Source organism: Colias croceus, chromosome 17, assembly GCF_905220415.1.
Source record: "Colias croceus chromosome 17, ilColCroc2.1".
Taxonomy (NCBI): domain Eukaryota; kingdom Metazoa; phylum Arthropoda; class Insecta; order Lepidoptera; family Pieridae; genus Colias; species Colias croceus.
The window spans coordinates 4,216,954-4,236,354 of record NC_059553.1 but is presented as its reverse complement, the minus strand read 5'-3'; the positions used below and the strand labels follow the sequence as shown (position 1 = coordinate 4,236,354).

The 19,401-nt window shown below is 32.9% G+C and overlaps 5 protein-coding genes across 8 annotated transcripts in view; 3 read left to right on the top strand and 2 right to left on the bottom strand.

Moving 5' to 3' along the window:
- Positions 1-1,273, top strand: part of LOC123699012 (midasin) — a 32,476-nt gene extending 31,203 nt beyond the window's left edge. Inside the window, exons 40-41 of the mRNA XM_045645870.1 lie at positions 191-544; positions 885-1,273. Coding sequence (XP_045501826.1) covers positions 191-544; positions 885-1,073 — 543 coding nt within the window. The 3' untranslated portion in view covers positions 1,074-1,273. The remainder of the gene's footprint in view (positions 1-190; positions 545-884) is intronic.
- Positions 1,274-4,560: 3,287 nt separating this feature from the next.
- On the bottom strand, positions 4,561-12,675 carry LOC123699000 (pleckstrin homology domain-containing family F member 2). Of its 4 annotated transcripts, none has more exons than XM_045645857.1 (9): positions 12,592-12,675; positions 12,330-12,394; positions 11,817-12,018; positions 7,336-7,461; positions 7,083-7,189; positions 6,719-6,893; positions 5,795-5,898; positions 5,472-5,547; positions 4,561-4,680 (listed from the first exon to the last, which is right to left on the bottom strand). In XM_045645857.1, exons 1-8 carry the CDS (start codon positions 12,605-12,607, stop codon positions 5,488-5,490), a joined length of 855 nt encoding a protein of 284 aa, XP_045501813.1. In that variant the 5' UTR covers positions 12,608-12,675; the 3' UTR covers positions 4,561-4,680; positions 5,472-5,487. The 4 variants fall into 4 exon arrangements, with proteins under 4 accessions (XP_045501813.1, XP_045501814.1, XP_045501811.1 ...); XM_045645858.1 differs by having other exon boundaries at positions 5,795-5,895; XM_045645855.1 differs by lacking the exon at positions 5,472-5,547.
- Positions 12,676-13,091: 416 nt separating this feature from the next.
- Positions 13,092-14,612, top strand: LOC123699010 (ribonuclease kappa-like). The gene is made up of 3 exons (XM_045645869.1): positions 13,092-13,276; positions 13,352-13,483; positions 14,063-14,612. Exons 1-3 carry the CDS (start codon positions 13,202-13,204, stop codon positions 14,162-14,164), a joined length of 309 nt encoding a protein of 102 aa, XP_045501825.1. The 5' UTR covers positions 13,092-13,201; the 3' UTR covers positions 14,165-14,612.
- Positions 14,613-15,545: 933 nt separating this feature from the next.
- LOC123699008 (ribonuclease kappa-like) lies at positions 15,546-16,480 on the top strand. The gene is made up of 3 exons (XM_045645867.1): positions 15,546-15,606; positions 15,890-16,012; positions 16,277-16,480. The coding sequence occupies exons 1-3, from the start codon at positions 15,547-15,549 to the stop codon at positions 16,430-16,432; spliced, it is 339 nt and encodes a 112-aa protein (XP_045501823.1). The 5' UTR covers position 15,546; the 3' UTR covers positions 16,433-16,480.
- Positions 16,481-16,637: 157 nt separating this feature from the next.
- Positions 16,638-19,176, bottom strand: LOC123699013 (testis-specific serine/threonine-protein kinase 3-like). Its single transcript, XM_045645871.1, has 6 exons — positions 18,856-19,176; positions 18,416-18,585; positions 17,812-17,961; positions 17,220-17,493; positions 16,933-17,109; positions 16,638-16,803 (listed from the first exon to the last, which is right to left on the bottom strand). The coding sequence occupies exons 1-6, from the start codon at positions 19,030-19,032 to the stop codon at positions 16,717-16,719; spliced, it is 1,035 nt and encodes a 344-aa protein (XP_045501827.1). The 5' UTR covers positions 19,033-19,176; the 3' UTR covers positions 16,638-16,716.
- Between the last annotated feature and the right edge of the window lie 225 nt (positions 19,177-19,401).

Genomic DNA, 19,401 nt, shown 5'->3' with positions numbered 1-19,401 from the left:
AATTTCTTAGACAATTTTTACTAATAATAATTTTTGTTAAGAATTTTATAAACAGTACTTTTCACGTGCACGTGCATCTACTGAAGACACATAAAATCCCATTATAATCTGTCCAGCCATTAAAGAGTGTCACACAAAATAAATCCACTTAAAGATATAACATTTTATTAACCTTTTTCGCCGCTTTCAGGCTCTAAACCTCCTCGAGTCCGGCGACCTAGCCGTGCTCAGTTTCGGCGAGAAACCGAACCTCCTGCATTCCTTCAACGAACAGTTCTCAGAACATTCCGGGTCGAACATTCTAGAACAATTGCGTTTTGAACAAACTAAGACGAAAGTTGCCCAACTATTGGACTTCTGTAGTGTTATGTTCGATCAGCAGTCCGTGAGAAGTGACGCGGTTAATGCGAAGTTGTTGGTGATAGTTTCGGATGGGAGAGGAATATTTTCTGAAGGAGAAACAAAGGTCCTACAAGCTGTGAGGAGGGCGCGACAGCAAGGCATATTTTTGGTGTACGTGATCATTGATAACCCGGATAATAAGGTAATTTATATAAAATATCGATGTTTTTGTTAGATTTATTAGTTACATTGTAGAAATAACCAAATATTATGCCTAGACAAAAAGTATTTTAACATTTTATATTAGATTTGGAAATTATTTGTGCAATTATACCTAATTTCATTAAATGCCTTCTACAAATTCAAATTAAACGGGATTCTTAACTTTAAATTAATTAAGAATGATTATAAAGTGTAATTCTAATGCTAATCTTATTCGAAAAATAATTGTCTGTTATTAAAAAAAAATATATATTTTCGCAGCAAAAACGAATGATCTTCAATCGTAAAGTGCCGTATTAATCCATTTTATTTTGTTTCAGCATTCAATAATGGATATCAGGCGACCTCTACTGGACCCAGTGACGAACACACTTTCAGGATTCATATCATATCTAGATACATTCCCGTTCCCGTTCTATCTCATTTTACGAGACATGTCCGCTTTACCCACTGTCCTAGGAGATGCTCTGAGACAATGGTTTGAGTTGGCCGCTAATACATCCAGTTAAATATAAAGAAAATATATATTATATTATGTGTTAGTCATAAGTAAAGTCAAATTTTCTTAGTACATAAGGAAATAAATTTTTCTATATTTTTTTTCTTATATTCTTGCGTAAGGTACGGACTAAGTGTACAAAGTAATCAGTAAGACAGAAAATTATGTTTTGATTTACATGTTCTGCAATAAAGTGTTTTTCTCTAATAATTATGTGTTTTATTTCCTACCATATCACCATTCATTCTTGTTCTGTAACTTTTATGAATTGATAATAAGAACGTTTATTCAATATAATTTTGCTAATTTTTACGAATAAATTTATCTCCCGAAAATAGTTAATAATTTAAAGAGCAAAGATTTTATCAAAGATTATTTCGCCATTAAAAAGCTACCTTATCACCGAGTGTATATATTACTGAAAAATTGGGATGTTGAGCTTATTGTACGAAACTCATAAACTCAATTTATACAAGTGCATCGAAGCGTCAGATTCTTTACAACTTATCCACTTCTTTACGAAGCCGCACGATTACGTGCGCGAATGGCAGGCTACGCTCGCACTCTGTTACGTGAACCAATGGGCATCATCAGCCATGCTATTGAAGCACTTGCCACTGAACTGATGACGCGTAGATTCGCTAGTAGACACATGAATATGCGAGAATCAGAGTCGTATACACGCAGACGTGCGATTTTTGAAGAATACGCGTCTTAAGAAAATATTAGAATAATTGATATGTGCTTTACGCTGAGGAGATAAGGTTTAATTTTGTTTATATTCAGTTTTAGATAGATGCTTCGAGTATTCGATTCTGAGATCAGTCACATTTGACCGATTTTTTTTTACTTAAAATAAAAATAATTTATAACTGAAAGTCATTCAAATCTATTCCATCATTCTTCAAATATTAATCGTGTACCTAACTATTTTTTTTCTGTAAATATAGATTTTATGTTTGACAGACTACAGGCCAATGTTGAAAAAGTTATGGGTCATTAATTGAACCACCAGGTGACCTATCTAGAACGATATAAGAGCATAAAATAATAAGATTCAGCACTATGTCGTCACTTGTGCTGTCCACCTGAGTGCAGATGAGAATTCGAAAGTACAGGTAGAGATTTTTTCCCCTTGTCTCCATGATTTCTGTACGGCGTTGCGGAATAATGGATTAAAAGCAGTATTGAAATAGTATGACACAGATGCCGTACAAAAATGGTAGGAACTAAGTCGGAATTTATTTTTATTTTCCGACAATTGCTGGGGTAAATTTGGTCATTTGATTTTGTACGGCATCTGTGTCATACTATTTCTATACTGCTTTTAAACCATTATTCCGCAACGCCGTACAAAAATCATGGAGACAAGGGGAAAAAATCTCTACCTGTACTTTCGAATTCTCATCTGCACTCAGGTGGACAGCTTACAAGTGACGGCATAGTGTTGAATCTTATTATTTTATGCTCTTATATCGTTCTAGATAGGTCACCTGGTGGTTCAAATGACCCATAAATTTTTCAACATGTCTGTGTGCTGATTTACACAGGGTCAGTAACTGACTACAAATTCGAGGCAAATCAGTGCTGACCCGAAAAAATACCCTGTGTAAACAGATTTGAAGTCAGTACAGAGGCTTGAAGTCTAAGTAAACAGTTAAAGTCAGTCGCGGCGCCGAAATTCGAAATTCGCCGAAATTCGACTTGTCTACTGACCCTGTGTAAATCAGCACTTACTTGTTGTCAGAATTTGCTCACGATATAAAGTGAAAAAGGATCAAGAAAAATAAAACAAAGTGTAATTTAAAAAATATTCTTTTATATTTGTCAACCAAAATCTAAATAATAATGTTATGTTTTATCTAATTTGGAAACAACACAGTAATTACGCAACGTTAACATTTAGGCCTTATCCATAATTATAAATAACTTAACCATGATTTCATTAACTTTAACCAAATAAAGAATTATAATATAATGTCTTAGCAGTATGCATTCCAACGCAAACTACTTGCAAAACCTTAAAAGCTAAATTCTAATATACATACAAAAATACAGAAGAGGTCTCATTTGGTTTTCATTGACCTCGTGTACTGAAAGTTTTATCCTTTATCAAGTAATAATTTCCAATACCGGAACATTTAGTCACAGGCCACTTTATAGTGAGTAAATCTCATGGAATGCAATTAACAAAATTAAATATTTCAAAGAAATTCGACGTTATTCTTATTGTTATTTTTAATTAATGAATGAATTTAAGTTGAAATAATTTAAATCGAAATCATAAAAAATAAGCCTTAAAAAATATCAAAAGCATTCCATCAGTTTCCTCTTTTGGCAAATTAAGAATACCATTAAAAATGTAAGCCTACTAATAAAATTAAGCTCGTTTGCGTAAACCGTTCATATCCAGACCGTACGGAAAATTCAACAATTTAGTATCAAAATATAAACTATAATAGATTATAATAAAATATTAAATATGTATTGACATAACGCGACTACAACTAAGTAATTATAACACGTAAGAAACAGACAGTTCGTGTCTAACATCGCCCTTGTAACAAGCATATTAAAGCTGATAAAAACGCAAGATTTGAATTAATTATGTATGTATTTGTATAAAATTGTGTTTGTTTCATTATTGTATTAATAAAGATATTAAAAATATTCTCATAATTAGTCTAATTCCCTAATAATGCTAAAAGGCCTTTGTGTTAAGAAATGTACAATGATATTACAGTTAATTAATAAGCTATTTGATTATCCATACTAATATTATAAATGCGACAGTAACTCTGTCTGTGTGTCTGTTACTCAATCATGCCTTAACTACTGAACCAATTTGCATGAAATTTGGTATAGAGATATATTGAAACCCGAGAAAGGTCATAGGCTACTTTTATCCCGGGACATTATAGGATAGGTTTTATTCCGGAAATCCCAAGGGAACGGGAACTATGCGAGTTTTTCTTTAACTGCGCGGGCGAAGCCGCTGGAGGAAAGCTAGTTAGTTCATTATAAATAGATTAAAAATTAAATAATACATACTTTGTGCTTTGATGAAATACATAATTATAAAATCGAAACAAAAATGTATGTTAGTACGATATAAATTCGTTAAACTCGTTTTTTATTTATTAAAAAGGAGTGCCTATAACTACGAATTATATAAAAATTGGACCATAAATATGAGCAAATTGGAGTGTTCATAAATTCGTTTAATGTCCGCGTTATTTAAAGTTATATAAAAGAACGCCTATATATTTTGATTTCTTATTTGTTAATAAAAAAAATGTTAGATTTAAATAGTACTAGTTTTTGTGATATTAATACAAAATCAAAGTGCATCTAGTGATTTATTATTGACACTATAATACCATTGTACGAATCCCATTCAGTAAGAATATTCTTTAATTTTATCAAAACGTTAAATGCCCATCACAAAAGTACACAGATATATAATATAATAGTGTATTAATTAGTATAAATTTGTAATAATTTATAGACCTGTATACAATAAGGGTCTGCTCGGTTCACTTGGTCTATTCCTTGGACGAATGGTTGTTGTTGCTGCTGTTCTCTTCAGTCTTTTCACCGTCACTGTAGAATTTTGGCTGAAAACATGAGATAAATTAAAAATAAACTTAAGAATTAAGTAGTAATAGGGAATATTGGACAAAATTTGAGACAAAACAAATTAAGCTGTGAAATGAATTATTATCTCCACTAATATTATAAAGAGGAAAACTTTGTTTGTTCCATTGTAATGAATGGGCTCATAAACTACTGGACCGATTTTAAAAATTCTTTCACCATTCGAAAGCTACATTATCCATGAGTAATATAGGCTAATATAGTGATAATACGCTTAGACCAAAAGGAGCGGAGCCACGCGGGTGAAACCGCGCGGCACAGCTAGTATAATATAGACATATTTATATAACTATATTATTATTTCTATGCAGAATTATTATAAGATAGTAAAATGTATTGGGTAGAAACTAGAAAACATGCAAGTGAGAGGTAATCACATTCATGGAGATTGTATTATTTTTATGGAAACATGAAGGAAGTGTAAGTATAAACAATTAGAAAATAAAATAAATAGACAATCAAAAAATATGAGAGGCCAAATAAAAAGACTGTCGAATAGGTAGAAAATCGAAATAAAGTGGTAACCGAATATGAAACGGCTATGTAACCAAAAAATTAACATTCACTGCAAAAAACACACATTAAACAAAAAAAAAAACAAAACACTGTAAGTGGCAAAATGAACTCGAAACAACACAAACACTACATTCCTTTTAATACCTTTAAGAAAACGCTATGACGTGATATGGTGCCGACAAAACACAAAAAAACAATAAAAAATATTTAAGCATGACAACACTTGATCACTTACACAATTTAAGTGTGTACTATACGGTTGTCACTTTATTGCCGAAGCCGTTTTTGACACCGTTATAACTTGTAAAGCCCTAAAAAATAAATATATGAAATACACAGCTTCATAGCGTTTTTGCCTATTTTAAGGATCCTGTATCTCAGTGTATATTGGGCTAAAAAGCAAATAAAATTGTAAGAGAAATTTTCCAACACTGGTTTTCAAATTTGTTTCATATTCCGACTTTTTCCTCCTGGCAAGAGGTAAAGACACTATTATTTTTAACCCTTAACAATCCAAAACAATAGTATACCATCACAATAAATCATAGCGTTAGTTACCTCATCATGTTTCTCCTCAGCCACTCGTTCGTCGTCGTCATCGCTGTCGTCGTCTTGTGACGAGTCGCCGCCCGAGCCGGCCGCGTCTGCCACTGATTTCACTGCTGATACAAAACAATTGATATTAATTAAATTATGATACGTCTTTTGCTATGCTGTTTTTTATCTAAATTTTATTGATAATACTATTAATGTCAAAAAAATACATCTAGAAGATATAATTACTTACTTATATTTTAAGTGTGTAAATTACGAACAAAAATCCACAACGGAGAAGTTCTGATATGGTGTAAGCATTCTTGAATATATATTTTTTAAATTTATGTGAAAGGTTTTATAAATTTAGAAGTTAAATACTTTTACACTTCGATTCAAACTTAATGGCGGTTCGGAAGTTAGCTGCGAATGCACGAGCGGGCAGGTATCCGACTTAATGTTCCGGTAATATCTAAAATTGTTTTCTGGACATCCGATCGTTCGATGTTCCTTGCCACCATTAATTTTAAATCGTACTGTAACAGATATAAAAAAAGACGTGTGGCACTCGGGGACTGCCGCGGTAAAGCTATTGCATAGCATGCCTTCAAGCCACACCTCCGAGCCCGTCGGAGTGGGGAGCGTGAGGTTTTTTCGTTACGGAATTTCTCGATTCGGTCCCCGCGCTCAAGGCCCGCGATAGAAGCTATGCAATAGCTTAAAAGTGATTTATCTAATATATAAAAATCAATGCCACTTTTCGTTGTAATTCCATAACTCGAGAACGGCTGAACCGATTTCGATAATTCTTTTTTTATTATATTCCTTGAAGTACGAGGATGGTTCTTATGTAGAGAAAACGTAAACATGTACCACGGGCGAAGCCGGGGCGGACCGCTAGTTCTTTATATTGTTTATCACAATGTTTCGATCACTGTGTGTACTCACCGGGCGGTGCGGAGGCCGCTTGCGCCTGCGGCTGGTGCGCGCGCGCCTTGTCGCGGTTGAGCTCGTCGTAGCACTGCAGGCACACGCGCAGCGGCTTGTCGCTCTGCCCGCGCAGCACGAACCGCTTCGACGAGCACGGCCCGCACACCACCGAGCCGCACTTGCGGCAGTGGTGCTGGAAAACAACGACATTTATAAATATATTTTTTGATATTTTGTGAATAATGTAGTTATAATATTATGAAAACAATTACATGTTCATTCAGTACATAATATACAATTGATAATAAAGTTTAATAAAAGATCAGCTGTTATCATACAACTTTTAGGAAAGCACATAAAAATATTAAAAAAATCAACATACCCTTCTGTTTAAAACTGTGAACTGTGTCTTTTTGCAGTGCATACAAATATTTGCCTCATTGTCTGGTACCCATACTGCAGCATGCTCCGAAGGAGGCTGCTTTCCACCTAAAAAAAAATCGAAATTTAAAACATTTACTTTAATTGTACCAATAACTCAGGCCCCGGAACCACAGACACAATAGAAAATCTATTGAGTCTCTATTCTGCTCAAAGAACAAAAAGCATAGACAAAATTACATAAGGTACATTACTTTTTTTTAACAGATCCTCAATGCACTTTTCTATATGCGCCATCCATTCTTCTTTCTCTGTGGCTGTTGCTGCATACACAGCAAATGATTTTGATGCAGTGCGTATTAACCAGCCATTCCGGTATTCTGTAAAAAGTTTATTATTTAAGAGACTCAATGAATCAGTCAAAATATTTATTATTATGATACATTATGTGCTTGATAGTTTTGTCACATTAATTTCAATTTTATTACATTGTTTTTACTATAATCTATCAAATTAGAGCCCATTCTATCACTAGCTGATAATGTCCGGGATATGGTTAGGGAGCCAGGTACAAATTTGGTTAATTATTTCCTCTCAAGAGATAATTCGTCAGAAGCATCAGAGTATAGTATTATAAAGCCTCGTGAACGTCAGCTGGCGCTCGGTTGGGGGGGTGAGCGGTTGTAGCCTCCCACGCACGTAGGAAAAAAAAATTTGTCAAATTGTAGCTAACCCAATATCTCAACGAAAAAAAAAAATCAGCTGGTTAAAACATGGTGTATTATACGTCAGCTGGTGTCTCGAACATGAAAAAAATAAAATTATTTTCCGTGATTTCCTCTCAAACAAAAATTTACCTGATCAAACTCAAACTCAAACTCAAACATTCATTTATTCAATTAGACTACTATTTAGTAGCACTTTCGAATCGTCATTACATAATTATTTTAACATTTACCACCGATTCGGAAAGCAGTGATCTATGGAGAAGAATCGGCAAGAAACTCCATAGTTGCTCTTTTAAAATCATGTAAATATTACAATATATGAAACTTATATCTAACTACATAATATATCATAATATGCCAATGAACTGTCTTGTGGTTTTACGCGACAACCCTCCATGGGTTTTTATCGTCCATATATTCCTGAATATTGTAGTACGCTCTCTGAACTAATACATTTTTTATATAAGTTTTAAATTTAGAACTACTAAACTCTTTAATATTGTGAGGAATTCTATTGTAAAAGCGTATACCTTGACCCATAAATGAATTTTTAACTTTAGCTAATCGGAAAAATGGCATTTCAATTCTATTCCTGTTCCTTGTGCCATAATCGTGTCTATCTCCTACTCTTGTGTGTAAGTCGGAGCTTTTGTGTACATGCAAAATATTATTAAATATATACTGTGATGGTACAGTAAGGATACCAGTATTCTTAAAATGATCTCTTAGTGAATCCCGAGCACGTAAATTATATATAGAGCGAATGGCTCTTTTCTGTAAGATAAATATAGTTTCTATATCTGCAGCCCTGCCCCACAGTAGAATTCCATAGGACATAATGCTATGAAAGTAGCTGAAATAAACCAGTCTAGCCGTATCTTCATCGGTGAGTTGCCTTATTTTTCGGACTGCATATGCAGCTGAACTGAGCTTACCTGCAGCGGTGTTGACATGGGCTCCCCACTGTAGTTTCTCGTCCAATGTTAACCCTAGAAATACAGTAGACTCAGTAGGATGCAATACCTCCCCGTTCAAGGTAATATCTCTGTTCAACTTTTTTACGTTAGGAAGTAAAAATTCAACACAAGTGGTTTTTTTGGCATTTAATAATAAATTATTGGCATTAAACCATTCAGATATGTGTAAAAGAGCACTGTTCACTTCGTCAACATTTGGGTCATGCCTATCCACATTAAAAATTAATGAGGTATCATCTGCAAACAGAACTATTTCACACCTATCCTGCAAATAATAGGGAAGATCATTGATATATACCAAGAACAAGAAGGGACCTAAAATTGACCCCTGTGGAACACCAATGTTAATTGACGCACCGCTAGAACGTTCTCCATTAACAACTACAGTCTGTATCCTATCATGCAGGTATGACGCTATGAGGTTCTGTGCTTTTCCTTTAATTCCATAGTGATTAAGTTTACGTAACAAAGTACAATGTTCAACGCAGTCAAATGCCTTGGAGAGGTCACAAAATATCCCCAGAGCATTTTTTGAGTTTTCCCATGCTTTATATATATGTGTTAGAAGTGCAACCCCAGCATCTGTGGTTGAGCGCCCCTTTGTGAAACCAAACTGTTTGGTGTGCAGTAAATCATTAGATGCAAAATGACTACTCAGTTGGTTTAATATTAACTTCTCGAATACCTTACTTAATGTTGGTAAAATAGAGATAGGTCTATAATTGTTACAGTCTTCTTGATCGCCCTTCTTAAATAGAGGTATAACTTTACTAAGCTTTAGTAAATTAGGAAATGTACCATAGTCACAACACTTATTAAATATAAAAGCTAAATTTTTCGCAATATTTTCTATGATATTATTAACTAAATTTACGGACATTCCCCAAAGATCACAAGTATTTTTTAGATTAAGCGTCTTAAAGGCAGTAACAATATCACTAGAAGTTACGTGTCGTAATTCAAATAATGTACTGCACCCCGCAACATGGTCCCTCAAAAAGGTTTCTGCAAGTGCTGAAGACGAATTTAAACTATTAGTAATAGTAACAGGGACACTACTGAAGAATTCTTCAAAAGCAAGCGCAACATCAGCACTTTTGTCAATAACCCTGTCATTATTTACAAGTTTTATAGTATTACTTGATTTGCTTTTACCCATTTCACCATTAATAATAGACCAAACTGTTTTAACTTTATTATCCGATTCGCGTATTTTATCTCTGATATACAATCGCTTCGCAGTAAAACAAACAATTTTAAAAGTTTTTGAGTAATTTCTAACATAACTAAGAAAAGATGGGTCTTTATTATATGATGATAGCTTATATGTAACTGTGGATATATATATAGGTCAGCTGGCCGTATCTTGGTGGAAAAACCGTAAGCTGATACTTTGAAAGTTATTACATAGGAGTTAGACAGAAGCATCTATTGCCAATTTATATGCATCAACTGACTAGGTTATCTTCAACATCGGTTTGCATCAACTGACTGATATTAACAATCAGCTCAAAAATTTTCATCTGAGATGAAATGACATATCTTTAATTATTATCGTTATTTTTAAAAATTCAAGCAACACACGCTAGCATAATAAAGACAGTAATAAGGTACTTGGAGGTGGTTAGTTGTGCGCATGATCGGGGTACCTACTATGTACATTCAGCCACATCGGTAAACATGTTTTTACAAATATTATAAACTGCATTTAAAAATAACTATCATATCATCCAATTCACATAACTACCTAAAAGTGTAACAAATATGAAATAACCCACTAAAAACATTATTTAACTATAATTATTAAGAAAATAATAGTAAAATATATAATTAATAAAGTTATTACTTATCTTTTACGGGGACTTATGTTGATGGAATTCCACGTATCTCGATGATTTTGTTAATGTCTCATTATATTCGAGACACCAGCTGACGTATAATACACCATGCTGTAACCAGCTGATTATTATTTTTTGTTGAGATATTGGGTTAGCTACAATTAGACAAATTTTTAGCTGAGAGGAAATGAATGAATATACTTTTTTTTCTTACGTGCGTGGGAGGCTACAACCGCTCACCCCCCCAACCGAGCTCCAGCTGACGTTCACGAGGCTTCATAATACTATACTTTGATGCATTTTACTAATTACCGCTTGAGAGGAACTTGGTCATAAAATCTGCTTCTGGCTCCCGGACCAATAGCTTTTTGGACACTTTTTGATGAATTTTTTCATCAATCTTTTGTTATTGTGATTGGTGCATAAGATGTGGTTCCATATAAAGATTCTAGGAGGCTTCCTCATAAGAGTGAAACTTGAAATAAAGAATATTATAATTACACTCAACTTGATACATATCACATGTTGTTATGATTTTCTATGTTAATGGCTTTTTAAATAGGATGATTCATCTACATACATTTTAAAAATATAATAAAATATTCATTTCAGCTTTTAAGTACGGCACACACAATTGGACTCTATTAAATTAATATGCATAAGCTGTTGACTCACTGTCTAGTTCAGTCACATATAAACTGTAGAAATAATGATAAAAATAAATTAATATTTGTGATTCATGAACAATGACTCAGTCACATTATCTGAATGTGTATATAAATAAATTATAGATAGATGATAGCAGATTCGCATCCAGCGAATTCATTGAAAGGAAATAAAACTTATCATCCATAAATGCAAATTTAACAAGATGATCTTTGACCTTTGTAATAAATTTATTTTTAATTATATACAGATTGAACTAGAACCTAGTCAACCCTCAATGATAATAAAACATGTGAATTTGTATATAATATGTTTGATTTGATAAAAGAAATGCATAACATTAAAAATTATGATAGAAGCCGGGTGAACTAAGAGAAAACAGAAATTTAAAACATTCTCTTTTATTGATTATTCAAAATATATTCAAAGTTGAAGTTTTGCAATATCTTTATGAATCCATTAATATTCCAAATATGGCAAAATGCAAATTCAAAAAGATATGAGAAAAAGTCACTAAGTTACTTACGGCCTTCATCTTTAAGTGACTCCAATTTAACTTCTTCTAGTGGAATGACATGCTGCTTGTTATACTTCTTTTTGTTTATTACAATGTTTCCATACACTAATATATCATTAAATAAGAAGAATTGTCGGGCCTTTGGTTTTTTTCTGCACATTTTTGTTAGGACTCCTTCTCCTACAAGAACTCTGCCTTGTTCTGCCAATGGCTAGATGTATTGAAACAAGAAAAACATTTTTATTTAATCTTTAACATCGTTTATGAATCATACTAAAAAAAGTCTAATCTTATTGGCCTGATAAAAAATATTGTTGACATAATCAACAATGAATACACAATGTGTAAAAATTATTATATTGATAAAAATGTGATATCAACCGGCAAACCCACCTAACGTTAAGTATAAAGTATTATCTTGCCAAGTTTGTCGGTTGATAATTATTGATAAAACTCCGATTTACTTAAAGTTTGAAAGTAAATTTATACTTTCGAAAAATCGAGTTAGATTCAATAACATACCTGACCCGAACTGCCGAAACAGTTCTCCACCATAGCAATTCGTCTAGCATTAGCTTCACTATTTACTGAAAAAATAAAACTTTATCAAGTATATTTGCGGACTGCGGTGTAGTATTAAAGTTGACGTCAAAGGAAAGTAGTAAATGGACAGTGACAAAGATTATCCTCATTTAACTAATCAAAGGTATACACTTCGACATAAAGTTCATATTTAGGTCACGAATAACAATATAATTAATAATATAAACTATAATAATTATACCTAAACGATCCACCATTATAAAAAACTTATTTTTTTAATTTGAAAAGCACAGACAGGCACACTTGAGTACTCCTACGGTATCTTATGTGTCATTCAAGAATAATGTTGCCAATACATAATCACAGAATATAAAACATCACTGATTTCTACCAAAAATAATTATTATTTTTTTTTCTTAATTTTATTATTCATTGTTATACGTCATTAATACACAATCAGATCAATATGCACAGAAATAACTCATTAAATTGCATCTATAGAATCATTTTAGTTGTTTAAACCGTTTATACATACAGCTGTTGTAAATAGACTAGATATACATTTTTTTTAATAAATGTATGTAGTTTCTATCGATAAAGTATAACAAAAATTATGGATTGAAAGAACTATTTCAACAACAAATGTTGGTGATATTATAATAAATTGATACATAGTTTGGCTGTGTGGGCTGATATTACCAGTAACAGGGCAACTTTTTGTTATCTATTACCATAGACACGGAATGATCATGTGAGAGACGACTTCTTGTGTGATTTTTAACATCTGACAGGAGGTGGTCGATTATTTTATCATTATTTGTTCGCGAATTTTAATAAAATAAGCGAGCACAATGGTTTGTAAATTGTGTGGCCCTAAATTGTCGCTATGCGGCTTAGTTTTGAGTGTGTGGGGAGTTATTCAACTCGTAAGTATCAAGTTCTCGGAACATATATTTTGGATCAAAAATTTGCAATCTTACAATTCTCGTTTATATTTTCAGACTTTAATGGGCGTATTTTACCATTTCAAAGCTGTTGCCCTTTTAGAAGATCTTCCACTTGAGGAAAGCGCTACTGGGGAAGAAGAAACACTCGAAAGTTTCATTGCCAATGTTGAACATGGATATATGCAGGTAAAAATTGTACATAATTATATCATACACCTCTTATTTCTTGTTTGTGCTATGTAACAACTTTAAATCGCAATCCCTTGCAAGTTCTCAAAATAAGGCCAACTTATAATTAACATCAATTTGCCTGATTTTCATATGCTCAAGGCCTAATTAGCAGTCACATTTTTCTTTAATTACAAGGAAAAAGTTCGTTTTGCCTCACTATGGAGAAGGTGGCTGCACTAAAGAAATATTATTCCAGTGAAAGTGATATCTAAGACAATTACAATCTCAAATAAGTGTTTGGAATTTGAAAATAATATTTCAACAGCCATAAAGTATACCAATAAAGTGTGAATGCTAAAGTCGGTTTTTTGAACTTATTGTCATGCAAGTGATAAAACCAAGCTCCTACAAAACATCTCTTGGGGCAGCTAGTTGATAATAATATTGATCTGATTACACCCAAATGATTATTGACTCACTCAAACTTATAGAGTAGTGTTGTTAAATCCATATATATCCTACAAGACAATAAATAATTTTGCAAATATGTTAATTTATAATTTCGTTTATTAAATTATCAAATATGTTTTCCAGAACGCCCTCAACTGCTGGATCGCGGCTTTGTTATACTTTGTCACACTTGTTGTATCCGGCCACCAGTTTTGGATGAATAATCGCTCCTCAGTCAGCATGTAAAGTGCTGCTGTATGTTGTATAGTTCCATTCCATTTCTTTATTTGGTCAGAAAAGTAGAGTATCTACCAAAAACAATGTTATCTAATGTATGTGTGAACTACTTTTCTGCCTGAATCTATTTATTGTATATTGCTTATTTGAACGATAATAATTTAAATAAATAAAAAAAAAATGTTTGCTAAGGATAGTTTAGATGTAAAGACAGGTCTTTTTAATCAAAACTTAAATTATTTTTACCAGTAGGTATGCTAAAAATAATGGTCAGACACACAAAAATAATTAAAATGAGGTTTAAATGCTATTATAATAAAAATATCATGTCTCAAGATTTAACAAGAGTATTATATCTGTGAATGATTGCTATAATATGTTGTTGTACATAAAATATCTAATTGTAGAAACTATGTAAAATCATGCTGATTTTCTTGAAATAAAGGTATTAATGTTATTTATTGTTTTTATTTTATTGAAATAACTGAATTTTTAATTGTAATTATACAATATGTGAGGGGTACAAATATTTTGAAATTATATAAGAATGTCTAATAAAATGTTTTAGTTAAGGCAAAGTAGTAACAAATATTGCAAAAATATTTTTAAATACTTAAATATTTTTCCTGTTTTCGTATCCTGAAAATGTTTTGTAATTTAAGGATAATTTAAACATATTGCCTGTTATTATATAGGACTATTTATTAGGATAATTTAAATATGTTACCTGTTTTTGAGTGGGATTAAGAGAAAATCATGTTTTTGTAGACTTCAGAATCTAAACATATCTGGAATGTGGTATGTTTGGTTACAGTTGTTGGTGCTTAGTGGTTTTATTAAGTAAGAAAGTAAAACTAAGACATTATACACAAAAATGTTATTAGTTTTGTATCTAAACTTAGCATTAATGAAAGCCAGTTTGAATCTTATAGTATGTACTTGCTTATTTTTTTTAAATAAGCAAGCAACGGAGTACCTATACGCGTCAACTACTAGTAAGTTATCAGCGTCGTCCCCAGAAATGCCAGATTGTGCCAGATACTTGTAAATGTATTACCAAGTCATAGGGAACTGCACAGGTAACTGCTTAGAAACACCACGTAAGCAATGCCGTTAAATAAGTCCGTTGTGCGCGGAATGAAACACTTTCGAAGCGCGTAGTTGTCGACCGCCAACGCCCAACGGTAAAAGATAATATTGCGTATATTTTTCGTAAGTCTTTGTAAATATTAGATAGGTAAGTACCAAAAAAACTTCTTTAAGTTCATATTAATTATCTGTTGTTTTACATTTTAATTTAATTTCTAATCAAAGAAGAAAATGTCGTTTTCGATGTCATTCTAGTCATTTAATTATTTCAAAACGACTCGAAAGCTGCTTGATAAATGGGGATGCTTTTTGGCTGCGGTCTGTGTTGCATGCTCTTGAGCATTTGGGCTGTTGTACAACTGGTAATAATATTAATTAATATTTTCTACTAGTGTACTCTACCATATCCCACAGAAAATCGGGGTGACATGCGAATGCTGCTGTTTTTCGTGCGATGTGTGACTAGGCCCGTTTCTTTTCTTCACCCTTCCCAGTCTTTCTTTATTCTTGTATTTATCACTTTAGAAAATGTTCGGGCGGTGGTGATCGCTTACCATCAAGCGAACAACCAGCTGGGTTGCCCGCATAAAAAGGTTTACAATTATAATATTTTCTTTTTATAAGTCATGTTAGAATTGATTGCAGATTGTGATGGGTTTCCTTTTTAAAATGGAAGTAGTGGCTTTTATTGAAGAAGCAGAACCGGACCATCATGGGTACGAAGATTTTGAAGACTTTATGAAACAAACGGAAGAAAATTATAGTCGGGTAATAAATAGCCTTAAATCTATATATTTATACAATTATAATCTACCTTGTGAAACTAACTGTAACTATATTAAAATTTAAAAGCATGGGAATAAAACAAAGCTTATCTTATCTAGACGTGTTTGACATGTTCCAAAAAGATAGACAAAAATGGAATAGTTGTTCATGTATTGGAACTTCATGTGGTGAACCCTTTTGATGATAGGAACCGATGTTATATGTATAACATTAACAAGTTTCTTTTTAGCATTTGATTTTTTCCAGATTGCAGTCAACTGCTGGATTGGAGCAGCTATATATTTAGTTATGATTGGCGTATCTTATATGTGTATTAAAAAAGCTCAAGCGAGTGACAAAGAGGCAGCAGAGCGTTTAGCTGACGATGAAACATTTTGTAAATCCAAAATAAAGAAGATATAATTATTTAAAAAAAATGTTAAGCGCAAGAAGTCGTACATAAGAATTTAATTCGTTACCTAGGTTTAATACTTTGCGTGTGGTTTAGAAATGTTGAATAAAAAAGATGTTAGAGCATACATTTCTATTTTATTTTTAGTATTTTCGTTACTTAAAGAATTTTTTTAGCTTCGAGCACACAAGGTAAATATGAATAATACGAAAAAACGAAAAGTAAAATATATTTATTGGTTACAGTTTTTATAAAAGTCGATATGGCGGCCCAAAAATTCTTCCGTCTGATATAATCATTTCACTTCTTCTAATTTCCGGTCAAACGTTACTGTGCCAATATTAACGCTTTTAATTTCATCTTTGCTTGCATGAGCGTTTTCCTAGAAAAAAATAAAGTATTTTTTGAGAAAAAATACCAGAAAAATATATAATATTATTTTCATACATTTGTACAAAACGTAGAATAAAAAAAGAGCCTATAAAATGTGTACTATCGTACTTTTCTTTACCTGATTGGTATCTAACTCTTCGTCTTTGCCAGGTTGTGTCGGGCAAAGCCAGGGGTCGGCCAGTATCTGCGGTATTTTGGCTCGAATTTTCAACGGGGCCAATATTTTAGTGATTAACTTTCGACAGTCTACAGAAACTTTCGGTTCGCGAGGGAATGATACTTTGTTTTGAACTTGCTGAAAATAAATTATAATAAATAAATGAACAGGAATCGTCCATATCAAATTATACAGGTTGGTATTCTTTAAAATAATTATGTTGCAAGAAATTAGTTGTAGGTGCGCACCTTTAGCAACTGTGTGTAATTCGTATCGTCAAACGGTAAGCGGCCGTACACGATTGCGTATAAAACAACACCCATGCTCCAAACATCAGAATCTTGGGGTCTATAAGGAACCCCTTTGAGGATCTCGGGAGAGGCATAAGCGTAACTACCGCAAAACGTCTCACTTAGGGCAAATACTCCATTCTTGGGTTTCATATGACCTCTTGCAAACCCGAAATCGGATAGTTTAATGTTCAAACCATGATCCATTAGCAAGTTCTCGCATTTTATATCGCTGCAAGGGAAATAAACGTTTGTTAGCCACTCGAAAAAATTGGGACTCACTTTATAGAGTCCTCCTCAAATTGTTCAATTAAATTATTTGTCAGTATCGAATAGCGCAACGGATGGACGTTTGGACTTGTAATAAAAGGGGACAGTATTTAACCCCAGAAATGAGGCTGCAAATGCCATTAATTTAAAAAGTTTTGCTGCCAAGGAAGAGCAGAGGTTGAAAACACTAAAGTTAAACAATGCGCGAATTCCTATAATTATCGTCGTAATATATCATCCTATCATTTTGGGTGAAAATTTTTTTAGAACTGCTTCTTACCGATGGACAACGCCTCGTTCATGGCAATAGTCTACAGCTTCGACCAGTTGTTTGAACCAACGACGTCCCCTTGATTCATCGATGTGCTGGTCTTTACGAATAATGTCCAGAAGACTTCCATTTTCAGCATATTCCATTACAATATACACTCTGGAAATTTTAAATTATAAAGTGATGTAAAGCAACAGCTTTTGCATTAGAAGAAGTTTTTAGAAGGCAAGAAAACAAACAATCCTGCTCATAGGCCAATCATTCATAAGACCAATTATTACATGTGCGTTGCCAGATTCGATGCGACTGTCTATACAATCGAAGGAGCAGGATATTGCTATGCCACTTTTCTAGTAATTAACGCTAAATATGAATTTTAAATGCATTTGAATGTTTTTTTAACAGGCGTGGTAAATTTTCTTTTCGTTGAAAATACAGTACAATCTTCCGAGTACCTTATTAGTTATGAACATAACAATGAACAGCGCAATTATTTCATTTATACAACCTAAATTTTAACGTTATAACATCAATAGTTTCTAAAACATTATGTAAATCCTTGGGCTTAAAATTTAGTGGGATAAAATAGGATTAAATAAGGACAATAGTAAACCTATGCGTAGTTTCGATTGCTTGTAGGAAACGTATCAAGTTTTCATGCTTCAGACCCTTGACTACTTCAATTTCTCTTGGCAGGAACTTTTTCAAGTAATCACCCGGTGCTTGGAATTTACTTATTATTTTTATTGCAACTTGGCAGTTGTGTCTATCGCTGGTAGCCACCTAGTGTAGTGAAATTCTTTTATTTCATGAAAAACAATATTTTAACATTTGGAAAGGATTAGGAAATATAGAGACAATGACATGAATAGAAAGATCGGAAATATTTGAATGATGTAAATTGTAATACTAATTAATTATCAGGAAAAAACATACATATAATTCTACAAAACAATTTCACAATATTGCCACCCGACACAGTCCTACTTAATTGAAAGTTTAAGCGTAGTAGAAAACCTGCAACACGAGTTAATTGGACACCTAAATTCTTACCTTGACGGTGGCGTAAGAACCCGAGCCAATAGTTCTGCCAAGTATATATCCGTGAGTTTCTAGAACAGTCAATTTTCTTTCTGCTTTAGCCTCGACGCCGCTATGGACGGTTGCCGTGGGCTCCGTAGACATCTCGCCAAGGACATTGTCGTCAGCTCGTATATCTGGCCCTGGCATATCACAGAAATATTTGTATACTATTAATTTAATTTTATTCAGTTACATTATAATTTATTTAGCCACATTTTAAATATTTTTCAAGTGAATTTTTCATTCATGCTGTCATTTTGTTAGTCACGGACCGGGTGACAGAGAAATGTTATTTAAATAATATGTCGCTGTGCGTTCAAAAAGGCCAGTTGCGGGCGATAATTTTCAGGCTTTCTATACGGTTATATTTTTTGCCAATGTCCTTTTTTAGGGTTCCGTGCCAAAAGAGTATTTATTATTAACTTTCCAATTTTATCATACTCAAGTATATAAAAAAATGATTCAAATATTATTTATTCATGATAAGAGGGAGGATAGCTAAACAATTCCTTCTCG